Source organism: Notolepis coatsorum, assembly GCF_963971535.1.
Source record: "Notolepis coatsorum genome assembly, chromosome: 14".
Taxonomy (NCBI): Eukaryota; Metazoa; Chordata; class Actinopteri; order Aulopiformes; family Paralepididae; genus Notolepis; species Notolepis coatsorum.
The window spans coordinates 66518491-66536179 of record NC_140178.1 but is presented as its reverse complement, the minus strand read 5'-3'; the positions used below and the strand labels follow the sequence as shown (position 1 = coordinate 66536179).

At 42.4% G+C, this 17689-nt stretch overlaps 1 protein-coding gene across 2 annotated transcripts in view; it reads left to right on the top strand.

The window, feature by feature from the left end:
* The window catches only part of abca3b (ATP-binding cassette, sub-family A (ABC1), member 3b), a 106317-nt gene that overhangs the window by 44288 nt on the left and 44340 nt on the right, over positions 1 to 17689 (top strand). For both annotated transcript variants that reach the window (XM_084329446.1, XM_084329445.1), the window contains exons 9-10: positions 3771 to 3944; positions 8957 to 9138. In XM_084329446.1, the coding sequence (XP_084185572.1) occupies positions 3771 to 3944; positions 8957 to 9138 (356 nt within the window). The remainder of the gene's footprint in view (positions 1 to 3770; positions 3945 to 8956; positions 9139 to 17689) is intronic.

Genomic DNA, 17689 nt, shown 5'->3' with positions numbered 1-17689 from the left:
ATGAATTCAGATCGCTAATAAAAAGAAATCAGAGAATTCTCGTGATGGGCATTCAACCCGCGGGCTGATAACCCGAGAAATCTCGTGATGGGCATTCAAAGTGTTAATAGTATCCCAATCTGTGTGTTTAGTGACATAATTTCTAATTTGTAGATATCTGTATAAGTCACTTGATGGTAGAGAAAATCTGTTTTGTAATTGTGAGAAGGATTTAAATTAGGGATGCTCGATATTGGCTTTTTTACCGATACCGATATTCCGATATTGTCCAACTCTTAATTTCCGATACCGATATCAACCGATATAAACCGATACCGATATATGCAGGGTTTCCCCCCCAAAAAAACTGAATAATTTCAGGTAACTAATAATTTCACTGGATATTATATAACAAATATTGTTATTGTTTTTTTCTTTTTTTAAACCGATACCGATATTTTCCGATATCACATTTTACTGCCGATATCGGCCGATAATATTGGTCGGCCGATAATATCGGACATCCCTAATTTAAATGTATTCCCATCAAATAGTCGGTCAATTGTAATTAATCCCTTATCAGCCCACTTTTTCTGTGTTATCCCACATGGATGGGAGAAACTCTTATGTTTCCTACTATGGGCATAGCCCTTGACAAAGCTACGGTACCTTTTATGTGTTTTTTAACTGTGTTCCAGATTTTCAGTGTATGTTTGATCCATATATTAGTTATTCTAATTTTTCCCTGCGCTTTTTTACTCATAAATGGGAGGGTGGATATTGATATTCCTGGTATGGAGTTTTGCTCAATAGAGACCCAACCGGTTTCCATATCCTTTACCATCCAGGCCACCACTGCTCGAAGCTGAGCAGCCCAGTAATACAGTCTCAGGTTGGGTAAGCCCAGGCCACCTCTCTCTTTTGTTGACTTCAATATTTTTTGTCGTATTCTTGCCCTCTTTTTTTGCCAGATAAATTTTTTCAGTTTTTCCAACATCTTAAATGTGGATTGTGTTACTCGTATAGGGATGGATTGAAATAGGAAGAGTAGTCTTGGTAGGATATTCATCCTCACTGACTCTATCGTGCCAAAAAAGGACGGGGGTAGTAAATCCCATCTATCTAGATATTTTTTTATTTCTTTAATCAGTTTATCGTGGTTTGAGGAGAATAGTTGTGTAGTCTTGGGTGTAAGAACAACACCAAGATATCTGAATCCCTGAAGAAATTAGGGGTTAAAGGCCAAGTTGAAGAGGTGGGTTTTGAGCAGTTTTTTGAATGAGTCCAGAGTTGGGGCGGTGCGGAGTTCTGCAGGGAGGGAGTTCCAGAGGGTGGGAGCTGCCACACTGAAAGCTCTGTCCCAGAAGGTCTGCAGTCTGGTTCGGGGGATGGAGAGCTGATCAGTGTCTGTGGATCGCAGGGACCGTGACTGAGTGTAGGGGTGGAGGAGGTCAGTGAGGTACTGAGGTGCCAGAGCGTGAAGGGATTTGTAGGTGAGCAGGAGGGTTTTGTAGGTGATGCAGGATTTGATGGGGAGCCAGTGGAGGTGGATGAGGTTGGGGGTGATGTGCTGCCAGGGTTTGTTGCGGGTTAGAACCCTGGCAGCTGAATTTTGAACATCCACAACCTTCTGGAGCAGGGCCTTGGGTGCCACAACCATGAGCTCAGTTTTATTGTTGTTGAGTTTGAGAAGATTAGATGACATCCAGGTTTTTATTTCATGAAGGCAGTTGACAAGGGAGCATGGGGGGAGCTGGGGGGATGGTTTGGTGGAGAGGTAGAGTTGTATGTCGTCGGCGTAGGAGTGGAAGCTGAGGCCATGGCGGCGGATGATCTGACCGAGGGGGAGCATGTAAATGGTGAACATAATTGGGCCAAGTACAGAGCCTTGGGGGACGCCTTGGTTGACTGGGGCCGTGGTGGAACTGGAATCGCCGATGGTGATAAACTGTGTCTGGGTGGTGAGGTAGGATTTAAACCAGGAGAGTGCTCAGCCAGTGATGCAGAGGTTGTCTGATAGGCGGTTGAGGAGGATAGAATGGGAGACTGTGTCGAAGGCTGCAGAAAGGTCCAGGAGGATGAGGATGCTAATGTGGCCAGAGTCAGCTGCAAGGAGGAGGTCGTTGGTGATTTTGATGAGGGCGGTCTCTGTGCTGTGTTGAGTTCTGAAGCCCGATTGAAAAGGCTCATAGAGTTCATGGTTGGACATGTATTGTTGGAGTTGGGCGGCCACTGCTCTTTCTAAGATTTTACTAAGGAAAGGAAGGTTGGAGATCGGACGGTAGTTGTTTAGCTCATCTGGGTCGAGGCCGGGCTTCTTGATGATGGGAGTGATGGGAGTTATATGCAGAAGAGGCTGCTGCAGTTGTCCTCTTTTTCGCCATGGTATGGGGAGTTAACATCAACGCAAGAGACACTAACAAACTTGAACAAGTTGGAGAAGAACTCCGTAGCGGGAGTTGAACTGGACAAACTAGAGGTGGTGTCAGAGAGAAGGATGAGAAAGAAGTTGGACATTATCCTGGAGAACCATTCCCAGTCCCACCCCTCTATGATGCTACTGTAAGATGAGGAGCACATTCAGCCATAGACTCATCCCCTCCCGACATACACATCGCCAGGGTCAGTCCCATCAGGCTCTACAACTGTGGGCAAGGACTGACCTGGCTAATGGCTGGAGAACATGAGAACTGTTCAAATCTGTTGGACTCTTGACTACTGAACCCTATACGGACTCTGGCACATTGTGTTATTATTATTATCTATAGAGTATACATGTGTCTCACCTGCCAGCTGACCAGACCTTACCTTTATTTTTTATGCTTTTTACTTGTAGTTTATCTTGTTTTGATTGATTGATTGAAAACTTTATTAACAGATTGCAGAATGGGTACAATACAGTACGGCTCAATACAAACAATTGTTAAGGGGATGCAGACCAGAAAAAGACTTTCGGTCAGGGTCCCCCATTTTCAATTCAAGACATTTATGACATACAGATATACAGTACGGTTTCATCAAGACATTTATGACATACAGATATACAGTACTGTTTCATCAAGCCATTTATGACATGCAAGACATACAAATATACAGTAGTGTTTACGAGAAAGAGATCATAAAAAAATATATACATTCGAAGGGGAAGAAACTGTAAATTGGAGGGGGTTGGGTGGGTGTTTGGACATTTACCGGGCCAGTTTCTAATTGCAGCCACCCGTAGGTGCTCTTTGAGAGTGGTTTTGAAGGTGGGTAGTGATTCACATTCCTTTATAGCTGTTGGTAAGGCGTTCCACATTGTTGTGGCATAATAAGCTAAACGTGTTTAATCCCTTGTTTGAGCCGAATCTGGGTTGAACATGATTTGTGGAACTCCCTCTGGTGTTGTGGTCGTGGAATTCACTGAATTCACTGACCTTCTATCTGATGTTTTTATTCTCTATATATTTCATTGTCACTTTATTACCCTGACTGTACCCCCCCCATGCTTCTATGACACCTGCATTTGGGGTTAATAAAGGAACATCTCATCTCATCTCATCTTTGTCTCTGTATCACTGTGCGAGTAAGTGTGTAAGTGCATTTTTGTTTCTGTGTGTAGACAAAGAGGTGGGATACCAGGCTCAGACTGTGACAAAATAGACGTTTGACAGTCGCATATAGTGTGCATGTAGATAACCTCATGATGTTAACGTGTTCATGAATTGTCAGGTGTTTGATGAGATGTAGGCTCATACAGGCATGTTGGCCTCCTCTCCCCTCCTGACTCTGCTTTCTATTTCTGTCTCCAGCCAACGTGGCGGCGGCAGCAGGCGGCTTCATCTATTTCCTGAGCTACCTGCCTTACCTGTTCCTGTGGCCACGCTACGACCTGCTGAGCCACGCCCAGAAGGTGTCGGCCTGTCTCATCTCCAACGTGGCCATGGCTATGGGAGCCCAGTTGATAGGCATGTTCGAAGGCAAAGGTGAGACCCGCGGGGTGTCCGTTTCAATAGACAAAATCGTGTTTCTAACATTATTGTTGCTCTTCAAATGAATGCAGTCATGCAGAGAGGGACATCTTTAAATCTAGTGCTTGTGAAAGACTAAAGCAGATTTGACCATATTATTGTAATCACCAAATAACTGCATTTATTACATGGCGTTTAAAAATTTGCCAAAATGCTTGATTGTGATTGGTCAATAGCGCTCTGTTGCCCCTAGCAGCGGTAAATTATTTCTCGACAATTCCCCGCTGCTAGGGCCAACGTGCAATAATGACCGCTGTTAGGGGCAACAGGGAAAGATAGCCTTGCAGCCGGACTCTCGCAGCGTTATACCATGCACAGCTGCACTGCATCAGGTGCAATCAAGCCCACACACACACGCCAGAGGAGCAACGGAACAACCGCGTCTGCATTTGATCTCGTCTTGTCGATGGTGTAAAATGAATTACGTATATTGTTAGTAAGTTAGCCCTGTAATAAGCGGGATAATGTATAGCTATACTCGGTCATTGTCGCAAAATAATTGACCTTCACTGCGTTTAGAACACCTCGGCGCGGCGCCTCTGTGTTCCAGAACGCATTGTCGGTCAATTATTTTGCGACAATGACCTCGTAGCTATACATTATCCAAAGCGCTTTACAATGCCTTTTTATGCCTCACATTCACCCATTCACTCACACATTCACACTCTGATGGTGGAATGGTGCCAACCTGCTCATCGGGAGCAGTCAGGGGTTAAGTTTCTTGCTCAAGAACACTTCGACACACTGCCGAGAGGAGTCTGAATCGAACCAGGAACCTTCTGATTACCTGGGCCCAGGAGTTCAAAACTTTTAATCCCTATCTGATCCGATCAGATTTTTAAATCCCATTTTTTGTGATCCAGGATCAGACAACTCGGTCAGATTTTGTCCTGGTATTTCAAAGCAATCCAGGATAGGATCACCCTGATCCAGATTCAGACTTTTCAAGATTACTAGATCCTTAATATCAGTGCTTTAATCCTACCGAACTCCATCTAGTGGATATGGAAAAAAGGAAGACAAGGACCACATTGCAGAGACATCTATAATGTCTAATTATATTGTTAAATACATAAAGGACATAAACTCATAATGGAATTGTAATAAAAAAAATACTCCCACTAGGGTAACAACAAAAAAACATTCATTCAAAGGCAGCTGATCATCGAGACGTGCTTTGAGGAGCTGAATTCTAAGTGAGTTTTCAGTTGATGAGTGATAAAAGTTTTTTTGTTGAAGATATTTTTTCGTTAATCTAAATTACATTTGTGATTGACAATCTTTGTTGTGATACTTTTATGAGCATAAACATTTATGTCATCAGCATTTGGTTGAAAAACAAAATAGGCCACCATTAATGTGACCAAACTTTTTTTAAATAAAATGTATTTGCCATGAAGGCAAACATTTTGTATTATTTCAGTTAACAAACTATGCCATCTTATTTATATTGAAACATATTTTTTTTATAAATTGTATAGTACATTTAGCTCTGGTAATCCACTGGAAATCCACCCCTCTGGTGGAATCACGATAATCCAGTGTTTTGGGATCAAACTACCCGTTTTGAAGATTTGATCCAGATTAAAGCTTGGATTTGATTTCCTGATCTGATCGGATATCAAAGTGATCCTGATCCTGTTTTTTGGTTTTGAACTACCCAAAATCCCAATCTGATCAGATAGGGTTTGTTCCTACTGCGCCACCGCTCTAAGAGATAATGGTGGTGTTTGCAGGGCTATATCTATATTCTATATATAACATGACAACACACGATAAGATATACAAGCATTAGTTGACAGTGCACATCCAATGAAATCACATTTTAGTTAATTGTCATATATAGGATATACCCTTAATACCTGTTATCTAAAAACCTACACACATATGCTCCAGCTCGTACCCCCCCCTCCCGGACCCCCCATTGGATAATCCATCCATTTTCCCTCGCTCCTAACCAGACATTACCATTATATGCTAGCTTTTATTTTCTCCACCACTTCTAACCACAATGTCATTTTGGATTCATTGAGACCCAAAATTCTTGCTGTTGATATTTCTTGATAGATCACATCAAGATATGTAATAATCCAGATCTTCCGGCAAATTTTTTCCGGTTGATCTATATTCTATATTATAGCTATGGAGACAATACTATGGCTCATTTGACATAAACTATCCATTGTTCAATATGTGAAAAAGAATAATTTTTTTCATGTTATACCGTGGTGAATATAAGTATAGTTTCAGAGTGATCCTGGCTAATTCCAGAAAACGGCGCTATGGAGGAATACGTGAATTTTACTAAAAGCGTTGGCGTTGCTCACCTGGACACGCTACTATTTCCAAATCAAATGTATATAATAGGTATTATGTTTCATCATGAATGCATGAAAGGTGGGGGGGGGGGGGGGGGTCGTTTTTTGATGCTTTGATCATCACCAACGGCATACGTTCTGGAGTATGTTATACATGGTCGTTGCGATCGATGTGAAATCATGGTTGGATCAAAGCAGGATTGATGTCATATAGTTCTTACCTTCACTAGGAGGTACCCCAAAAAGAATATTCCAATTGTCTGATCGCGATTTCCAGTATTGGTGTCCATCGTGTCGCCAACATAATCCACCACAACACATGCATCGGAGGCAGTGGACGCGTTTCAATGTCATCGAGTGAACTGCTAGACTCGCCTGACCAAAAAAACTGCGCCCGGAGTGAATTAAACGTAACACCAGGTGTGAAAAAAAGTTTCGAAGGGTGGGTGACAGCTTTTCCGTTAGCCGGTAATTACCGGTATTTGACCGGCAAAATCTGTTGAAGTCCGACATATTTAATCTCTCCGGTCTTAATGTCCGGTGAAAATAATTCCCTGAGTCTAAGCACAATTTGATTATTTGAATTGTATTAAAATAGGCTAAAATTAAATAGCCTATGCGGTGAACGAAACAATCATTACATTTGTTTCATCGTTGCTTCACCAAGCAGGTATAATAATGTTGTCAGCGAGAGCTTAGTGCTGGGTTTTGCGAGTGCATGTGTAGCTGCAGAGCCGGAGCAGCAGCGGCCATTACAGCGGCCATTGCAGTACTCCAATTCAGCCATTGGCAATTCAATGTTGGGTGGGGGGGCGCTGCTGTGCGGTCCCCAGATAGAGCCAGAAAAGAGCCAATAACAGCTGAATCTGCTGCTCTGCATCGACATACTCTTGCAAATAAGTCGTTGGGAGGTGGAGAGAGAGAGAGTCGTCACGCAAACCCACGATAATGTTGTCGTCTCTCTCTGCCAAATTTCTCAGTTCTTCGCTTGATATAATTAATACAAATGTCCAATATAACGGAATTCGTTAGCTCATAAAAATGTGATTATAACAGACTGCTGTTTATTATTGTCGGGCGACTGCCCACAGACACCTATTTGATTTAAAGTCGGCAGCAGCATGGAGTCTCGGGACTTATTTTATTTGGAATATAATAGCTTTATACGCAAAAGTAGCCTAGTTTTAAGTAAAAATATTATAAATCTACATGTCTTGATGATGTCATTCTTTTGTTTTGTTGTCATTCTTTTGCCTATCAATTGTTTTTAAGCTCAATAAACTCTGACCGGAATTTCTCTCATTTGAGGCCGGCAACAATTCTTTCTAACGGAAACCCTGGTGGGTGATACTGCCACCTACCAGGATGCGGCCGGCATTGCACTCTAGCAATCTCAGAGTGATTCCCTATGGTAACCCAGAGGTCCGTGTGAGAGAGATGAATAAAAATATCGAATAAAAGAAATAACGATGAAAACCAGACTATACTCGGGTTTGTCGCTGAACGGTTGGCGAGTTAACCCGACTATCCTCGGGTCTGGCGCTGATTGAGTTAAAATGTGTAAATAAAGTACTAATCGACCACAGGAAAAAGGTACATATTGTACGTTATGTTATAGCCACAAGTAATATTTTGAGGTATTTAATTGTCGTATTTATGGTGTGTACAGTATGTATTACAAATAAGTACATATAGTACATTTTTTTTTTTTTTTATTATCTTTTTCCCCCTCCTTCTTTTTCCGATTTTTCTCCCATCCCACTGTTAGTCGTTATGCCAATTCCCAACCCCTTTCCTGGTTGTTGCGCACTTTCCCCTACTGTTGGTCCGAGAGGCCGGAGACTGTCGCATGCTTTCCTCCGACGCATGTGCAGCCTGCCGGCAGCCAGCCTGGCCGCACAGATTCTCACCGGGAGAGTGTAACGTGTGGAAGGTCGCACTACCTCTCTCCAGATCCTACCCTTGCTGAGCAGGCGCCCCGACCGAACTGTAGGGGTCGCTGTCCACAACGCCCAGGACCCACCCACGGCTCCCCTCCCCCTAACTCAGCCAAACGAGTTAGTATAGCGATCAGCCAGAGCCAAGGCAATGCTGACTCTTCGGGAGTCGAGACTGCAGCCTCTTGCATTGGTGACGAGCACAATCTCCGCTACGCCACCTGACCGCCCGCCATATAGTACATGTTAAAAATAATTAAGCTTTTAACGTTTTTAGAAAACGCTTGAGGTCGCCTGCTGGGCATGAACCCGGGGCGCTCGCATTGGAGGCAAGTGTCTTTACCTGAAGACTATACACACCCTAACCTTAACCACACTGTTACCTTAAACTAACCATAAGCGTCAACGTACAAATCAGTAGCTAATATTAAATTGATCTATCTCAAACCCTGCTCTCCTTTCTTCATCCTATAATCACAACTGTTGCTCCCCTTGGACAAGTTGTGAGTTAGTGACTCATCTAAAAATATCTCAATCGATGAAGATCCTAATGACCAATGAATCCACTAATAGCCCATATACATTCCACACGCCCAACATTAGATTTGTTCTGATCCTCTTTTCATTTGTTATTCTATATACTGTACCTATCGTTTCTATAATCACCCCTTGTTCCTTCCCTCTCCTCATCCATCTCCCTCCCATCCCTCAGGCACGGGGATCCAGTGGTGTAACCTGTTCGATGCAGTGACGGTGGATGACGACTTCTCCCTGGCCCAGGTCATTGGACTGCTGCTGCTGGATGCCTTGCTCTATGGCCTGGTGGCCTGGTACGTGGAGGCAGTCTTCCCTGGGGAGTACGGAGTGCCGCTGCCCTACTACTTCTTCCTGTTGGTACGCTACAAACTCAGACAGACAGACACACACACACACACACACACACACACACACACACACACACACACACACACACACACACACACACACACACACACACACACACACACACACACACAGCCCCTCCATAGCTCTCTCCACACGTGTCTCTCTTTAGCCTTTATGCGACGGAGAGATACACTTTCAATTTTGACAGAGGGAAGATAATCTCCCGATTTAAGATACAATTTAACACAAGTTCAAGTTTGCTTTTATTATAGTTTAGAGTCCTCCAATTACCATATAACACATACTGTATGTATGTATACATGTACATGGGCACTTGTCACTGGGGCGATCAGAGTGCAAAGCGATGGGGATGGACACACGGCACACATGGCTGTCATAGGAGGGGATCGAACCTGTGAGCTTCTGGTTGTGCTCAAACTACCAGACAACCTTGCTGACCCAGACACAAACACACTCACCCACCTGCTAGGGAGGTCAGGGCGGTAGGGTCTCGAGGAATGCAGAGCGATATCAGTTTTGTTTATTATCAGGAAGCGGGTCTTGGTGGGAGCGGTGAGAGTGACAGCTGGAAGGGTGAACGTTGCGACGGGTCTGTCAGAGGAAGTCTTTGGGTTCAGCTGGCTGACCAGACGGGATGCCCAGGTCTCTCCAGCCAAGACTAATTAGTCTTATCTTGATAACGAGGGTGCATGCTCAAGAAAGGAAGTGCTTACACACACACACACACGCACACACACGCACACACACGCACACGCACACAAATAAGCACATACTAGCCCATTTCCCAGGACTTCCAGGAACTGCCAGCAGGGTGTGGGTGTATTGCAGACACACTTCCCTGTAGGCTCATTGTGTGTGTGTGTGTGTGGGCGTGAGGTGGTCACTCTATAGTGTCAGGAATCCAGAGTGAGCTTCCAGAGAAGGACAAATGCTTATCAGGGAGGGGAGCTTGAGAATGTCCCCACCAGAACACAGGGTCAATAGGATTATGATTTATTTTGATAATGATGGCCTTGCCATCCCAATTTGACCCCAAACCGTCACTGACGTGATTTTGCGTGCATGCAACAATTCTGACTGATGATATATAGGCCTATTCATTATAATATGGGTGCCATTGTTTTTTTAGTTGGCTTTCATTTTTGGTGACTATAATACTCCTGTCTGTTTGACAAGTGTGTGTGTGTCTGTGTGTGTGTGTGTGTGTGAGAGAGTACAACAGTAATTCAGAACTGCACTATTGCATCGTTTTACTCTGTCTATTCTATTTTACTAACTGTTTTATTGCACTGCACTATTGCACTATTTTGCTTCTTTTTTTTTGTATTTTCTTTTTTTATTATTTTATAAACAAACATGACAACACACGATAAGATATACAAGCATTAATTAACCGTGCACATCCAATGAAATCACCAATTAGTTAAATGTCTTATACAGGATATACCCCTAATACCTGCTATCTAATACCCTACACACGTATGCTCTAGCTCGTACCCCCCCCTCCCGGACCCCCCATTGGATAATCCATCCATTATCCCTCGCTCCTAACCAGACACTACCATTATATGCTAGCTTTTATTCTCTCCACCACTTCTAACCACATTGTCATTTTGGATTCATTGAGACCCAAAATTCTTGCTGTGGATATTTCTTGATAAATCACATCGAGATATGTAATAATCCAGATCTTCCGGCAAATTTTTTCCGGTTGAAACCATTGTGATGCTATCAGCTTTTTAGCCACTGTGATACCCGATAAAACCAATCTCTTTAGCTGTGGGTGTACTGCACACTCAAAAACATCATTCAGCAGTAATACAGAGGGGTGTACAGGTATATTCAGAGTTAAGAGATTTGATAATTGCTGGGTCACTTCTTTCCAGAATATCTTAACTGGTGGGCAGTCCCAGTATATGTGCATAAATGTCCCCTCGTCCCCATTTGTACATAAGGAGCATTTGGAGTCTTGTTTAAGACCCATTCTGTTCAGTCTTATAGGAGTCAAGTATGTCCTGTGAATATAGTTAAGATTGATTTGTTGATGGTCCGGGTTCCTTGATGTAAATCGAACATTTGCCCAGGCTTCTTGCCAATCAAAATCTGTTTCCAGGTCTGGTATATCCCTCCTCCAGACAGAGTCTAGGTGGAGGGTTTCATACGAGGACGTTAGTAATTGATGATAAAAATCTGAAACAAAACCTCTCGATGTCTCTCTTTCATAGAATAATTTGTGGTATCTGTGGTGTACAATTGGTATCTTTAATGGAACACTGCCTTCAAACATAACAATAACTGCGTAAAAATAATATGTGGAATCGGTGAGATAAATTTTTTTGCGTATTTCTTCATAGCTACAAAAACCCTGTTTGTTGAAAACATCTCCTAATGAGTGTATGCCTTGCTTTTCCCATATAGGGAATCTTATAGGTCGTTTTCCAATCAAGAGTGCATTGTTATTGAATAAGGGAGTATGATTATGCCATTTATGTGGGTTCGAATATTTTTTGTGTGTTTCACGCCATATCCGGATCACATGAGTAATTATGGGGCCAAATTTCCGTTCGCATTGCTTAATTGATCATTTGGTGTATGCTATGTCCTTCAGTCTATGTGGAGCTACTATATTTTCTTCTAAATTTCTCCAGGATACTAATGCTTGGGGATCAAACCATGTTGTCAGTGGTCTTAAAGTGTACGCCTTAAAATAGTGGAAAAAATCTGGAAATGCCATACAACCGTCTGCTTTGTTTCTCTGTGCGGTGGATCTTTTTATACGTGGTGATTTGTTATTCCAAATAAATTTGTATGTGGAGGAGTGTAATTTTTTCCAGTAACCCTCTGGAGGGGGTAACTGTAGCATTGAGCTGAAGAAGTTGATTCTAGGTAGGACGTCCATCTTAATTATTGATACCCGTGCCTGTACTGAGTTTTTAAGTTTTGACCACCTGTCAAGGTCGTCTTTGATTTTGTTTTGGATTTTTATGTAATTGTGCTTCACCGTTTGGCTTATGGTAGGGAATATTTCAACTCCCAAACATCTAAAGTGTTTTACCATAGGTATCTCTTCTGGGAGGGTTATATTTTTTTTGCAGGGGCGTTAAGTGGAAGGAAAGCCGACTTCGGCCAATTTATCTTAAATCCCGATAAATCTCAAGTCCTCAATCAACTTGAGCAGATGAGGCAATGTGGTGTTGGGGTTTTGCATGAACAGTATTACGTCGTCCGCATATAAACAAATTTTATGTTGTGTGGCTGTGCCCTTGATTACGATTGGTTCTATGGATTGGGATTGTCTTATATATTGTGCTAAAGGCTCTAATGATAGATCGAATAGTCCGGGACTAAGAGGGCAACCCTGTCTAGATGAGCGTGATACCGGAAAGATTCCAGAGGTGATTATACCTGTTGTAATCATGGCCGATGGGTCTTTGTATAATACTTTAATCATATCAATGAAACCTTTTCCTAACCCCATCCTTTCTAATACTGCCCATAGATACGACCATTCCAACCCGTCAAAAGCTTTCATTGCATCCAGGGACAGCATCGCCTTAGGTGTGGTGTCGTCCTTGTTAGCATCTAGTACGTGTAGTAATCGTCTTTATGTTATCAGTGATCAAGCGGCCTCTTATGAAGCCAGTTTGGTCCGGATGAACTAAAGACGTCATATGCTTTTGTAGTCTGATGGCTAATACCTTAGAGTACAGTTTGATATCGGTTCCGAGGAGGCTTAAGGGTCTATAACTACCGCACTCAGTGGGGTCTTTGTCTTTTTTAAGGAGGACTGTTATGAGTGCAATATTGTCGTTCTTATGGAAGTTCCCCTCCTTGACCGAGTATAAAATCATATTTAGTAATAAGGGTCCAATTATGTCCCAACAAGAGAGGTACATTTCTGCTTGTGACTGCAACTTGTTCCTGTTTGCGGACGACTCAGCCCTGCTGGTCTCTGACAAGAACAAGTTACAGGTTGAAAAAGCCCTCAGCTCGGAACTAGGCAAAATCTGCATATGGCTCGCCGACAACAAACTATCATTACACATGGGCAAAACAGAGTCCATTCTCTTCGGTTCAAATAACAAACTCAGCAAGACCGACGGCTTCTCGGTTACAGTGGGTGACAATATTATCACAAGGAAAGATGAAATTACCTACCTGGGTTCCATCCTAGAGGCTAATCTTTCCTGTGACAAAATGGCATCCAATGTAATAAAAAAAGTCAACCAACGAACGCGATTCTTGTACCGGATCTCCTCTCTGGTAAACAAGAATACCCTGAAGACTCTAGCAGGAGCACTCATTCAAGGGTACTACGACTATGCTTGCACCTCATGGTACCAAAGCACCTCAAAGGCACTAAAAAACAAATTACAAACATCTCAAAACAAGCTAGTCAGACTACTACTTGACCTGACTCCTAGAACCCACCTCACCCCTGCCCACTTTGACAACCTAGGATGGCTTAGAGTAGACGACAGAGTACAGCAACTTGCAATGGGCCTGGTCTACAAGATACACTACGCGACCAAGGTACCCATGTACATGTCAAAATACTTCCCAAAGGTCAGTGAATACCACGATCACAACACCAGAGGGAGCTCCACAAATCATGTAAAACCCAGATTCGGCTCAAACAAGGGACTAAACACGTTTCGCAATTATGCCACATCAATGTGGAACGCCCTACCTAAAGCTGTAAAGGAATGTGAATCACTACCCACCTTCAAAAACACTCTCAAAAAACACCTACGTGAGACTGCAATTCGAAACTGGCCCCTACAAATGTCCTAACCTAGTTGTACAGTAAATGACCAAGTAAGGCTTTGTCAATATTCCAATGTACAGTGTAAAATGTGTGTGTGTCCCCTTCCCAACCCCCCCCCCCCCCCCCCACCTCCAATGTACAGCCCTCACCCAACCCCACCCCACCCAACCAACCTCCTCCAATGTACAGTTTCTATGCCAAATGTATATACACTCCTTTTCTGGACACTTTTGTATCACAAACAGTACTGTATTTGCAAATCTGATATGTCATAAATGTATAGATGTAGCAGTACTGTCTATCTGTATGTCATGTATGTCATATATGTTATGATGAATTGAAAATGGGGGACCCTGATGTAAACAAGACGAAAGTCTTTCTCTGGTCTGCATCCCCTTAACAATTGTATGTATTGAGCTGTACTGTACTGTACCCATTCTGCAATCTGTTAATAAACTTTTCAATCAATCAATCAATCAATCAATGGTGGGATACCGTCTCTTCCAGGAGCCTTACCACTTTGCATTTCGGATATGGCCTTCTTGAGTTCCTCTAGTGTGATCGGTGTTTCTAACTGTTTAGCGTCATCCTCTGAAAGTTTAGGGAGGTTAATTTGATTGAGATATGTGTCCATTTTGTTTTGATCGAAGGTCGTTTCTGATTTATACAAGTTGGAGTAGAATTCTTTGAATGTCGCGTTTATTTTTTTGGGGTCTGTAACAAGTCCTTGTTGTGCTTTAATGGTAGTTATATCTGGAAATTTTGCGTTAACTCTTAATCGCATAGCTAATAGGTGACTTGGTTTGGAACCTTGAGAGTACTGCTGTTGTCTTGCGCTGCGTATTTGTATTTCAGATTGTTGTCTGTATATGGCGTTAATCTCTTTTTTTAGTACATTAACTTGATTTTCCAGTCGAACCGAGTTGTTGCATTGTAAAGAATTAAATAACGTTGAGTAAAGCGTTTCCAGTTCGGCCAGTTTTGAGCATCGATTCTTGCGTATTTTGGAGGAAAAGCTATCAGTGAAATCCTTGATCATTCCCTTTACCGACATCCATAATATTCTAGGGTCCTGCACCGAGTTCGCGTTCCTCCATAGGAATACTGTAAGAGCTTCTTTGATTTGTGTAATGAATTCCTTGTTATTAAGCAGCATCGAGTTAAATCGCCATCTTGGGGCTCGGGATGATAGTATACCAAATGTTCCTTCTAGGAGTAAGTAACAGTGATCTGATAATGCATTGGGTATCATTTCCACATCATAGTTATCAAATAGTCTCGGGGATGCAAAAACATAATCTATTCTGGATAATGTGTTATGTCTCGCAGATCGACAAGAGTACTTCCCGGTCGTGGGGTTGAGTGATCGCCATAAGTGATTTACACCTGTAATCTTCGACCAATCCTTTAAAGCATTAGATGAATTTTTTTGTTCGTTGGAAAAGGAGGGGTAAGATTTGTCCATCCTTGGATTCCAAATGGCATTAAAATCCGCACCAATTATAAATGAGTATTCAGGAAGGTCTAACATTGCTCTGGTAAGTGTAGTGAAGAAACTAACTTCGTACAAATTTGGGGCGTATACCGCTACCAACGCTATTTTCCTGTTCTTGTGTACAATCTTAGCTATAGTTATCCGACCATCTGCATCAGACCATACTCCCTTCAATTCAATATTCAACTTCGTCTAACGACTATGGCAACTCCACGAGTTCTCGTTCCAAAGGAAGAGTGACTAATGTTATGATATGTGTTGTCCGCTAACGTATCTATGTCTTTCTCTAAAATGTGCGTTTCGCTTAGCAGAGCCACGTCAACCTGTTCTTTTTTCATCAGTGTGAGCACGCTTTTGCGTTTGTGTTGATTATTTATTCCCCCAGTGTTCCAGATCATTATATTCAAACTAGCCATAATCTATACATGTTGTTGTGTAGTTGTTGGTAATGCTTCTGGAGTGCGAAGCTACAATAGATATACATTCAACTATTGAGGTCCCGTTGAGAGCCGAGCTTAAAAACATGCATATATACAAATGATAATCCCCTAATTCCCCCTCCCTCCAGGAGTCGTACAGGACTGTGTTCCATAGACGCATCCTACGCGTATGACTCCCTCCCTTAAGCCACCGGGTTGCCCAAAATGAGCTTACTAACCCTAATCTTCCTATGCTAATTGCCATAGGATCTAAAACTTTCATTCTAATTCAATAGACACTTTTGGTCTTGCGCCTTCCCATTAATGTAATAACAATAGTGTGAAAAATGAAAAATATACCTTCATTGATATATTCATTTGAACCTTCTACTAACTTATGTTGGAACCATCAGAAAAGAGAAAAGAGTGGAGAAAAATACTAACACCATAAAAAAGTGAGAATTAAAATAAGACTCAACAGAGAAAAAATAAGTAAGAAAAAAAAAATTTAGAGCTAAATTATGCAAATCCTTAAAGCAGTGGAGTAATTGTTTAAAATATTAGAATAACCTTGTCATGCTTATACCTTTAGATGTGGCTGATGTTGTTAAAACCTTATTGAGCTTCCGTCACTGGATCATATGCATATAAATACCGGATGTTAAAGTTACAGGCCTTCATTTGTATGAGTGCAGTATATTCTAGAAGGTTGTAGAATACCCTTGTAAATTCGTAACCACTGCTGTTATGTTCCAGAATGATCTTCCTACCCAGGAGTTATGACCTACTAGTGTTTTCCAGCATATTCCATTGTGCCCAGAGTAGTCGAGAGAAGAGTCCAGAATATTCCAGTGTTCCCAATGTCAATATTGGATTATTGCCTCCTCAGAGACCAGAAGTCTATAAATATAATGCCTATCGATCCGTATTAAACACTTTGTGCCTCAGTGTTGCCAACATGCATATCAGCTGTTGCTTTTGTTGAGCCGTGATAGTCATTCTAATAAAAATAATAAAATACAAAGAGTAAGAAAATTGAGAAAAAGAGAGAGATGATTAGGTTTATCTTCTGATTCGAGCCTATGTTGCGACCGGCCCCGGGGAACCAGTTTCATGTTTCTTCATGTATTCATCTGCGTCTTTAGGCGAGTGTAATCCGAGCCTATTACCATTTCCCCCCAAGATGGATAGGAGGGCCGGGTACCGAAGGCTTGGCTTAAGATTTCTCTTGTATAATCTCTGCAGCACATCTTTGTAGGGGACACGTAGAGCGATGGCCTCCTTGCATAGATCCTCGTAGAAAAACACTGGTTTGTCACCATATTTCAGTTTCCCCCATTGATTGCGTGCCCCTCTGATGATCGCATCTCTTATTTCTGTCTTGTGCAGAGTAGCAATGATAACCCTCGGCCCGTTGCCTTTTTGGTCTCTGTAACATTGGTCCACTAACGGCGCTGCGGGTAGGATATGTGTACCTAGAATTCCTGCTAACACCGTTGGAAATAAGTCGTCTGTGCAATTGACTGATTCATCCAATCCCACAATACGGATATTATTTCTACGGTAGTAGCGTTCGATCTCTAGCCGCCTCTCCATTGCTTCCTTTTCCATGTCTTGTATTTTCTTCAGAAGCGCTTTTTCCACCTGTTGTATCTCCTCCGCTACCTCTGTGAATCCATCGTTAACAGTCTTCTCGTTCTCTTGTACTTTCAATGTAATTCCTAGCACCGTGTTCTCCACTGCAGTGATTCGCCCGGCCTGTTCCGCGGCCGCTTTTTTAACCTCTTCGAATTTAGCATCGATGTGTACTTTGAATTCGTCGATGTGTCATTTGAAAGCGTCCATCTGATCCTTTAT